The 11862-nt window shown below is 30.5% G+C and overlaps 1 protein-coding gene across 1 annotated transcript in view; it reads left to right on the forward strand.

Moving 5' to 3' along the window:
• The window catches only part of LOC134714853 (prostaglandin G/H synthase 2-like), a 21277-nt gene extending 10244 nt beyond the window's left edge, over positions 1 to 11033 (forward strand). The window contains exons 7-10 of the mRNA XM_063576490.1: positions 1339 to 1585; positions 6780 to 7066; positions 7940 to 8084; positions 10190 to 11033. Of these exons, the coding sequence (XP_063432560.1) occupies positions 1339 to 1585; positions 6780 to 7066; positions 7940 to 8084; positions 10190 to 10569 (1059 nt within the window). The 3' untranslated portion in view covers positions 10570 to 11033. The remainder of the gene's footprint in view (positions 1 to 1338; positions 1586 to 6779; positions 7067 to 7939; positions 8085 to 10189) is intronic.
• The last annotated feature ends 829 nt before the right edge of the window (positions 11034 to 11862 follow it).

Here is an 11862-nt window from a genome sequence, read left to right on the forward strand (position 1 = left end):
GTGGAAATAAATTTATACCTGATTTACCTTTAGAAATTAAAATCTTTCATATATCATTCATGAAAGTACAAATGTAGGCCTATCTTTTGCAACAATAAAAACATAGGGTCATGCGGCATTTTTGGACATTCACATGGCCTTGTTTATAAACAATGTAGATTCGCACTGAATGTCTATACTGACCCCCATTACTTTTCAACCCTGAATGGAAAAAAAATAGTACATTCAGCATTTATTTTTGATTTTTTTTCCACTCTAGTTTTGATCCATCTACCAAAAAATATTCATTACAAACATTATCTGCCAATCAGAAGAGCATATAACTTCAGTGTTATACAGAAAGCTCTCCTCTAAATGGGCGGTCCCTGATGACGTATATTTATTTACTGAATTTACCCCTTGAGTATTATCACTATCATGAAAATGAAAATATTAGACTCATAAAACTGAAGATCCATTATTAACAAAGATATCTTAAACATTATAGAGAAAATACTCCAATAAAAAAAATGAATTATCTCATGCATAAAAAAGATATCAATTTAATTAAAATGAATATATCTCATTAATACCAATGACGATATTTAATTTACGAATATGAAGATATGCTATAAATGAAAAAGCAAATATGTTTGAATAAAAATGAAGATATCTTATTAATAAAGAATAAAGACATCAAATTTGTAAAATTGAGATATCTTATTCATAAACAAAAAGATATCAATTCCATAGAATGAAAAAAATCTTATTTATGTAAATTATCAAATTTAGTAAAATATATTATAACATTAATAAAAATATCAAATTCACAAACATAAAGATATTTATAAAATGAAGACATTAAATTCATTTAAATGAAAATATTATGTTTATGAATATGATAATGATTCATTTTTGACAACTATAAATGTAATATGCTAGTAAATCTACTCAATGACAATGTGATACTAATTCATTATAAAAAAAAATCACAAAAAATGAAATATACTTCTTTTTCCTTTGCAGTTTTCTTAACTAAAAGTTATCATAGTATTCTTTTGAAAATATTGAATATTGTCAGATAAATCAAATTATCTCATCATTTTCAGTTGTTTGAATTTGCTGTTAATTGATGAACATAATGAATAAACAATTATTAACACTTTGTATAACCTTTTTATCTCCAATATTAAAACTTTCGAAAATAATGGAAACCAATCATAATCAGAAAAAAACCCGAAAAAACCGGACCTGCAGGAGGGTCCTCTTTAATTTTTTTTTTATTTGTAAAAGATTTAGTTACACAAGTGAGTGCTGAAATAGATAATTATTTATAGTTAAACCTGTTTTAAATTGCAGACTATAAAGGATGAAGATTGGCCACAATTTAATAAGGATGTCGGGGTTGAAATGAAATACATCCTGCCAGTCCAAAAAGACAATGACTTTGCCCTCGGTCACTCATTTTTTGGTAACCTTCCCGGGCTTTTTATGTATGCTACAATTTGGATGAGAGAACATAATCGTGTGTGTGATGTTATGAGGAAGGAACATCCAGATTGGGATGATGAAAGACTCTTTCAGACAGGAAAACTGATATTATTAGGTAAGCAAATAACTAAAGTTTTTTAAAAATTATTATCATGACCACTCATTTTAACTTTTTGGTTTGTTTGGTTGTCACACAAAAGAAGCATGCCTGAATTTATTGGTCAGTGTTATAACAAAAATTCGTAAGGTTTCCACGGAAATCAGTATCTCATCTACTTTTGTTGTTAGTTTAGTTTAGACATATTTTATTTGCTGAATTAAAGCAAAATGGATTAGACACAAGGAAATCATACTTATGAAGTTTTCCCCATAATACAATATAAAATTACAACAATAGAATAATATAATGGACATGCATATAAAGCAGTTCATAGAATATAATACTAGCTTTCATAGGTAAAAAGAGGAGAGAGAGAAAAATAGAGAAAAACAAAATTTGAAAAGTTATAAGATTCTGTGACGATGACGTGTGTACTGATGATGACGATGACGTTCCGTGTCAGTAACAAGAACGCTCTATAAAGGCATTACAAATCTGTCTGACTTTTTTATGAAATTGTGAACATGTTTGAAAATATTGTTCATTCGAAAGTTCCAAGTGTCTGCAAATTAATAGTTTTGTATCTAATGACAGCCAGTTAAGATTATTAAATAAGTTTTTTCTATATGATGTGTATTAAAATGAACGGTACCAATTTTCTTGCACCAGATGCGCATTTCGACAATACATGTCTCTTCAGTGATGCTCGTGCCCAAAATATTTGCAATCCAAAGCTTAAATAAAAGATGAAGAGTTATAATCCAAAAGGTCCAAAAAGTATAGCCAAATCCGTGAAAGGAATCAGAGCTTTGCATGAGGGAGATACATTCCTTAATTTTTCAATAATTTCTAATATTTTGTAACAGCAAATTTTAATAACAAAATAAACCGTATTTTCATGCCAGTACCGAAGTACTGGCTACTGGGCTGGTAGACAAACAAAGTAGTAATAGTAGATATCCTCAGTATCTGACCCACAAATATAAGAAGGATAATTTATAATATTAGCTCTAAATAGGTAATTGTTTAAGAATGAAGCGGAACATCTCGATTGCTTTAAGATGATATTCAGTTTCCTTAAGCCGTTCAAATAAGACGTTTCAATTTTACTTAATGGCCTATCGTTTTTTAATTCTTTCTTAAATTAAAAAATAGAGTCGACACTTCATACTTTTGGATCAAGTATATTCCACTCACGTGTTGTGGATGGAACAAACGATTCAGTAGTAAGGGAAAGTCTACAAATGGAACAATAATATCATGGTCATTTCGCAACGGATAGTTGGTTGTACTTTGTACACAAGGAGGTACAAGATTCTGGTGCATGCTTTTGGTTATGTTATGAAACGTCTGTAATTTTCTTCTCCTTCTTCTTTCAAAAAGAGATTCCCATCCAACCTCAGAATATATAAAGTTTCAGTTTTAGTAAATATTGGTAGACCGGTTACTAGTCTTAAAAACTCTAAGTGCAAATTTTCTAATCGATTTGAGTAGCCTATTCCACAATTATCCCACACTTCCGTGGCATATTACAAAATGGGTCGAATAAAAACTAAGTTTATGGTCCGCTAAAGTCAAAATAACAACTAACACATGTTATGATAATGCAGGCCACAGATGTGACAGTTTATGTTTCAAAATTAATCATATCAAAAGATACATGTATAAAATTTGCATACACTACAATTATAAGTACCAATTATGAATTAGATATATAATACTTTCATGACGGCCTGAACCAATGAGCATATTCTGTAAGAAATGAAAAGACAAATGTCATCCATTATTGAAATAGAATTTTTTGAAAAGTCAATCAATTTAGAGTTATCTCCCCTTAACTATAAATTTGTTAATAATAGTGTAACATTTCAAATTTTGGGCGCAGATACCGCCCAGGATACCACTCTTATTGTCCTGATTCCATTCAACAATTAACAAACCTCTTTTCAAAGTGGAAGAAGGGGAAGGGGGAGGGGATTTAAATATTTTATGAATTTTAATATCACCAAATTTCTGTGTGTTCTTCCTTTGGCAGCTAATTTGGAAAAGAGGCTGGATATTAAAACATGTGCTTGGAGTAGCGCCCCCTTATCAAATACAAAATTCCAAAGAGTTTCAAGTTAGATAATCACATATGTACCGTACATAACTAATTTCTACATATTTCTAAAATTTACAACACATGAAAACACAAGACTGAATACAATTAAAATTTAGTCTTTCATTGTACCATAAAGTCAAATATGCTGCACATAAGTGTATATAATTTTTCTGAATTATTTCGAGATCGGTATTTAAGTTTACGTAAAAATTTAAGTGTTTCTTTACACTTGTAATTATACTTTCGATATGATTGTTCCATTTTGCGTCACTGCTAAAGATTAAGTCATAGCTAGGTGCTTATGAGATGTACTTAAAGGTATATTTTTTTACCATTTAAGGAAAAGCTGAGGTCTGGAATCTCAATATTTGAAAAAATCATAGTTTCGGTTTTAACTGGGTTAAATGACGTAAGCCATTTAGAAGACCAACCACCCATCTCTTTCAGGTCGCGATCGATAACAGATTTAATCTGATCACCGTCGTTACCAGAATAATTGAATGATGTGTCGTCAGCAAATAGTCGACACAGTGAAGTAAGCTTAGCAGCAATATCATTAATATATAAGACAAGGAGAAGAGGGCCCAGAACTGATCCATGGGGAACACGAGCTGAAACATTACAAAGGGAAGGAGACGAGTTCTGTATTACTACTCTCTGTTTTTTGTCGTGTAGATAATCCTGAAACCAATTAAATAAGTTAACGTCAATGCCATAAGCTTTCATTTTATATATAAGACTCATATGCCAAACTTTGTCGAAAGCTTTAGAGAAGTAAAAGAATACAAAACAATTTTTTTACAAATAGATCTTTATTTTCCAAGGATTTTGATATGCAATTGTATACTTCAAATAGTTAATTGGCAGTTGAATTTTTAGGGAGACATCCTCATTGATACTCATTACTTAATTTATAAGAAGGTAAATGATTGTATAAATGCTTAAACACAACTCTTTCCATGACTTTTCCTGTTAGTTGCAAACTAATTACAAAACAATCCTCTAGATACTATCTTTTCATGGTAAGAAGCTTCTTTCCAATTTTGGTAAACACACCGGATGGTTTATGAATCTTATAGAGGATTTAACTGCACACTATATGGAATGGTAACGGGAAGAAAAACTAAGTTCATTCATATGTGATATACGGAAAAACAGAAAATACATTTTTCACAACATTTCCTTCTGGGTACTAGGGACCAACTAAAGGTCACCAAATGGCCTTCAACAGTGAGCAAAGCCCATACCGCATAGTCAGGTCTAAAAAGTCCCGAAATGACAAATGTTAAACAATTCAAACGAGAAAACTAATAAAAATCCGGATATTTTAAGAAAGTTATATTAAAATATTTTAAAACATTAACAACAACACAGTGAATACATGTATAATGTTAACTGACAAAGTCCATTTGTAAGTAAACTACATAATAACAGGATTTTACTTCTGGATACTATCTTATGATCATAAACAAGTTTGGCAGAAATCCAGGATAGTGAAAGCAAGTTATTAAAACTTAAAAACTTGAACTACAAAGTAAATATGTGTCGACGCCGCCGCCGTCGATAACGACGACGTCGAAATTTAAAATCGCTATATATATATATATCTTGCTTTTTGCGACAAAAATCGCAGACTCGACAAAACTGATACACAACATGTCTGTCTAACAATATGCTCACAAGGATCGTGATGAAGAGTGTTTCAAAAAATTGATAAGATAAAGGTAATAGACAGGAATATTACTTGGTCTTGGATGGGGAAAAAAATACTGTTTTTATACATGGGAGTTATCTATTTTTTCATTATTCATAATCTATCATAACAAAATGTTGGGCAAATTCAAAAGTTATCATTCTATAAATAAAACTAGCATTATATGGATGGTTGTACACTGACCGAAAGTATAAGAAATGGTTCAACATCAAGAATGCTTTATTAGGAAACACACAACAGAACAGATATAAAGAATGAAATAAATTATATGAACGAATATATCTCTTGACACTGGTTGTTCAATACTGTGAAAAAGAAAAAGAACGATAGCAAGGGAGCAAATGATTATATATCGAGGGGGAAAGACATCGTGACTGGACTAAAAATGAATGAAGAAAGCATAAACATTGATTTACAAAACACTGCATAAAAACTATTGATTTTTATCAACACGAATACCAACAGAATATGAGTTGACAGTTGCCCCGTAAATGTAAACCTGCTCTTCCAATGTCACTCGTCGCATTCCATGAAATTATAAGTGTTTATAACTTATCAATTTTGGTTAAATAAATGAAAAATATACTCATGGTGAAATACATATTGTATTAAGGCATAGCAATTGACGATGGTGTCCTTAAAACGTTCGAACTCAACTTTACTATTATTAGCGTGACCTCTTTAATGAAAACCGGATATGCTACATATTTTAATGCTTGTGAAAATGCGTGAGGGTTCAGTGGAACCCAATGTCTCAACTACTTTTGCTGTGGTCTATTCTTTGGTTTGATAGGGGAATGCACATACTAGATTTACAGTTAATTAAATAACACGATTGAAATGTATGAAAAAAGTTATGCTTGTAATAAATGGACACAGAATGCAATAAAATTTATAGATTTATAAAAGAGTTGAAACATAAATTTATTAAATGAACAAATAGTTAAGCAGAACGTTTTTGTGACAAAAGTCGCTGGCTTAACAGAAATGGAAAAAAAAAATAGTGACAGTTTGCCTCTAGACATTATCTTTTGATAGGAAGACGTATCCTTAAAAGTTTGGTAAACATCCAGAATGGTTTATGAATCTAATAAGAAAAATTAAAAAAAATCCTGCAGACTTATTTTAAGAAAGATTTGTTTTGATAATAAACAAGCTTCTTTCCCAGTTTTGTATAATTACACGCTAGTTTAAGAATTCAAAAACTTTAACCACATAGTGAATATTTGTGGACGCCGCTGATGACGGAATGTAGGATAGGTTTTTCGAGCAAAAATGTATGGCAAAGATGTATATCCATTTGATGTATATCAATATGAAAGTGTTGTTTATTTTTTTCCCACAAATGTAGAAGTTTGCTGAAGCTATTTTTAATAAATCTTTTTGATTTGTAGGGTCAATGATAAGAATAACGGTTGAGGAATATGTACAACAGTTGAGTAATTACAACTTCAAACTTCTTTTCGATCCTACCTTGTTATTTGGAGAACCATTCCAGTATCAGAATCGTATTGCATTGGAATTCAATCACTTGTATCATTGGCATCCATTGATGCCGGATGATTTTAATATTGGAGGGACAAATTATACTATAAAGGACTTTTTGGTCAACCCGAAGCTTGTTATAAAACATGGAATGGCTACCTTTGTGGACTCCTTGTCGAAACAAAATGCTGGATCTGTAAGTGTGAATAATTTCAATTTCATAACGTATCATAATTACGTATTATGTGCACAGATAACAGTATCAAAGAGGGACGAAAGATACCAGAGGGACATTGAAACTCATAAATAGAAAATAAACTGACAACGCCATGGCTGAAAATGAAAAAGACATACAGACAAACAATAGTACACATGACATAACATATAAAACTAAAGAATAAGCAACACGAATCCCTTCAAAAACTTGGGGTGATCTCAGGTGCTTCGGAAAAATAAGCAGATTCTGCTCCACATGTGGCAACCGTCTTGTTGCTCAAGTTATAACAAATCCGGTAAATAGTCTGCTTCGGTAGGTCACATTTATGAAAAGGAAGGGGATTGAAGTTACAACATTTGGAACATATCAGATAACATCTGTGAAACGGTTATTCCACAACGGTCAACCAAATATCGACACAAACTTGATTGCATTTATTCGGTTTGTCTGATGATAGGTGCTCTTGCTTTTTCTATATACTTATACATCCCTGCAGACTCTTGACTGTTTAAGTGTAATCGTTCCTAGTGAATATAAACCCATAAAATTTAATGCACGAGAGACGAGAGACGGATACCAATCGAAAATGAATGCGTTACGTATGTAATCCATTTTCACGTCCCTTCAAAAGGTAAGTAAATGTATTGTATTATTTCCATGACAATTCGTACGGACGCTAATGTTTTATACTGTGTAAGATACAAAATTTTGTAACACGGTTTTCATTTCATTCATTCATTGAGCATTAAACTCAATGGTAAGGTCATGTGTATTCAACTTTTGACGAAATCACTGGAAAGTGTTTTATCTGATTGTTGCTTGAATTAAGTTAATTACATTTTTGTATTGTAGATCACTGTGAATAATCATGGGAAATATACATTGGCTGTTGCAAAGGAATTATTGAAACATGGCCGAACATTACGTTTGCAATCTTTTAATAATTATAGAAAACGTTTTAATTTACCAGCGCATAAATCTTTTCAAGAATTAACAGGTCAGTTTAAAAATTTACATCTTTTATTTTTATTATTTGTGTTTCTTAATAATAAATTATTGTTGAGTATAATACCAAACATTAAGGTAAGTTAAGTAAGTTTTCATTTATCTAGTTAAAGATGTATCCTTCACCAATATATATAAAATATCACCAAAACATGTTAAAAAAACCCAAAATGCAATGGCTGTATCAACTATATCTCGATTTTTAAACAATTGTACAAATTAACAAACAAATAAAATTATGTCAAAAATCAGATATCGGAAAAACAATAGTCTCTTCAATATTGCACACTGTACAACACAGTTAAAAAGATTTGACTGAATGATATCACATTAATAAATATTTGAAAATACTGAAAGCAACATAAAAAACTTGTGCAATACCGAAAGTAAATGTGAGCAAAATTAAATATAGAACAGAAAATAATTTAAAGGTTCAAACCGTGTAATAAAAAAAACACGTTTTTTATAAAATGATATGTAAAAAAAAAGATACTTAATAATGAAAGAATTACTAGAGCTAGTAGCGAACTAGAGCTGGTTCCTATTTCAAGTTGTCGAAGGGGGTAACATATACACGATTGACATTATTTTAGATCTCGATAGCTATGATTTTATTTCGGTATAAGTTAAGGATATATTTTTCTGACTTTTCAGGCTCATTGAAATTTCGTTCTGGAATTATTTCCAAAACTAGTGAAAAATCAATAAATTTAAAAAAACAAATATAATCAAACATAACTCTGTGAAAAACATGTGTTATGTAGAATGAATGGTTTTTGAGTAATCAAGTTTTCAAATTTTACGACCAATCAAGTAAGTCTTTTTGCCAAAATTTTTGAAAATGGGTGATGGATACAAAAACAATTTTACAAGAATCATGTACATGTTATATCATTTTTGTCTGATCAAATTTCTTAGATATGTTTTTTTTTTAATCATTTATAACAATAAAGATGAAATAATATGCATTTTGTTCTTAAAACTTAAAAAAAACACACATTTACAAAATTGACAGCACTGCAAATTTGACACAAAAAGACATCAACAACATGTGATAAAACTTTCTTATATTAACACCGACCGATAGTTTTTTTTATAAAGATAGATTTATTCAGATTGGTTTACTTCATCTTTATTGAAAGTAGGAAAAAAGTTTAATTGTGGAACTGTGATTTGTTTCACGATAATATCCACAAAAAGGTAAAAATTGATAAAAAAAATAGGAAAATTATCAAAATTAGGTATTTTCAAAGGGTCATAGCAAAAAAAGAACTGCACCACGATATGATTTTTTCTTCACCAATTATTTTTTTTCAGTCATATAAATCTTAAAATCAGGTTAAAAAAAGTTTAATTCTAAAACTTTTTGGCTTCTCAGAGGTATACATCCTTAAATAAATTTTGTTACTAAGTTAATCGTAAATGCATAAAAAATATAATTCATCAAGAAAACTTACGATCTCAAATAATTGAACCGCTTGATGGCTGATGTACCCATATTTTGACTATTTTATTAATTGTGACTGTTTATTCAACGCATCATGTAAATGTAGCGGAATTTGATGAGACTGTTATTAAAGAGAGAGGGTTAGCGCTATAGAACCAGGTTTAATCCACCATTTTCTACATTTGAAAATGCCTGTACCAAGTCAGGAATATGACAGTTCTTGTCCATTCGTTTTTGATGCGTTTTGTTTTTTGATTTTGCCATGTGATTATGGACTTTCCAAATTGATTTTCCTCTGAGTTCAGTATTTTTGTGATTTTACTTTTTGTTAATACTTATATGTATATTTAAAAAAAAAAAACAGGATAAAAGTATTTCGTTAGAGTAAATTACCTGGCTAAAAGTAATTCCTAAATAATTGCATAACATACGTCAATGAGACAGCACCCTAACCAAACTTTTTTTTTTAGATCTATGTATCTATGTTATATAACAATAGTTAAACAATAAAAATGTATATGATATAAACTCCCTTATGTTTTTATTAAGTATAATTTTTCATTACTTGATATATGCATCCCTATTGTACGTTTGTAGCTATGAAAGTGTTAAGATTTAATGCAATTGTAAGTATTGATTTCTATTCATAGGCAATAAAAAGTTAGCCAAAGTATTAGAAAACATTTATGGAGATGTCGATGCTGTTGAGTTTTATGTTGGACTTATAACTGAGAAACGTCGCCCAAAAGCTGTATTTGGCGAAACAATAGTTGAAATGGGTGCGCCATATGCTCTTAAAGGAATGATGGCCAATCCAATATGTAGTCCTAAGTATTGGAAACCTTCTACTTTTGGAGGAGATATAGGCTGGGAAATAGTTAATACAGCAACATTAAAGAAACTGTTTTGTCAAAATTTAAAAGAAGATTGTCCAGAAGTATCTTTTAAAGTTCCTAACTTCGTAGAAGAACAAGACAAACCTCTCGATTATTGTGATGGTGAATGTGAACAACATGGAGGTGAATTGTGATTCTCAGATCCTTGTGTGGGTTTATATACACCTTTATATAAATGCACGAAATGTCGTTTGTTTCCGATTTGAACCAAATTCCAAATATTTGCATATAAATTTTTTATCATTTCTTGTTGCTTAAAACATTTTATATAATGTGAACTCGTTTATTTTCCTCATGTGAATCTTAAACAATATAAATAAACTCATCATAGATACCAGGATCGAGACAGAAAATCCACATAGCGCATTGTGATATTGAAGTTTATTTCATATCACCGGCACCTCAAGAGTATATTGATTCCATATGTAAAACCTAAACGACTAACAGTATGGTATAGGTGGTAAAGACTGTGAATAAAAAAGTGGAGTACTTAATATATGTTTATCTTTTTTTTTTATATCTATATAGTTTTGCAAATTTCATTGTTGTATTTTTATCTATACATAGTTATTTATTTTTTATTTTAATCTCTAATAAAGTTCGAAGAACACCAATCGAAAGACTCATTAGTTGTTGGGACCAGTATGTGATCAATTTGACAACATGAATAATAAAAATTAGAAAAACCAACATATCATTTATTAAATTTGAACAATGATATCAGTAAATAGTTATCAAATGTACCAGGATTATAATTTAATACGCCAGACGCGCGTTTCATAAATTACTTCTATACTACTTTTTCTTGAGGATAAACACCATTTAAATGTATTGATTGTTCTTTGTGTTGCGGCAAATATTTAATGCTTATATTAAGTTTATACATTGAGACGGCATCTCACGACAGAATAAACAACGACCCCCCCCCCCCCAACCTCCAAAAAAACAAAAACAAACATCGAGATGTCAACATACGGTCATACATTAAAAAATGAAACACTCATTCAAGTAGTATATGTAGTTACAGCAAAGTGGATGACCCGGGATGAATGCAAACATAATATATATAATGACTGGAAAAGGAGATTGTGTTGAATAAAGAGCCCAACATTTGCCTTCAACAAGCAAACGACAGTACAGTCAAATAGTCACTCAAGGGGTTTTTAACGTTGTGTAGTGCCTTCCACTGAAATTGGTTAATCATGGTTCTGCTATTTTACATACTTTTAAATTTCAAACAGGGAAAAATGCTCCATCTTAAATAGGTCGGCATATCTCCCTAGTATTGTTCTATGCTGATGATATTGGGATGACTGTGCCGGGTCAGTAGTGTGACAGTTGTTTTCAATTCGTTTTGTATATTTGAGCGTTTGATTTTGCCATTTGCTAAGGGACTTTACGTTTTGAAATTTGTTTGGAGTTCAGGA

The sequence above is a fragment of the Mytilus trossulus genome, chromosome 4 (assembly GCF_036588685.1).
Source record: "Mytilus trossulus isolate FHL-02 chromosome 4, PNRI_Mtr1.1.1.hap1, whole genome shotgun sequence".
NCBI lineage: Eukaryota > Metazoa > Mollusca > Bivalvia > Mytilida > Mytilidae > Mytilus > Mytilus trossulus.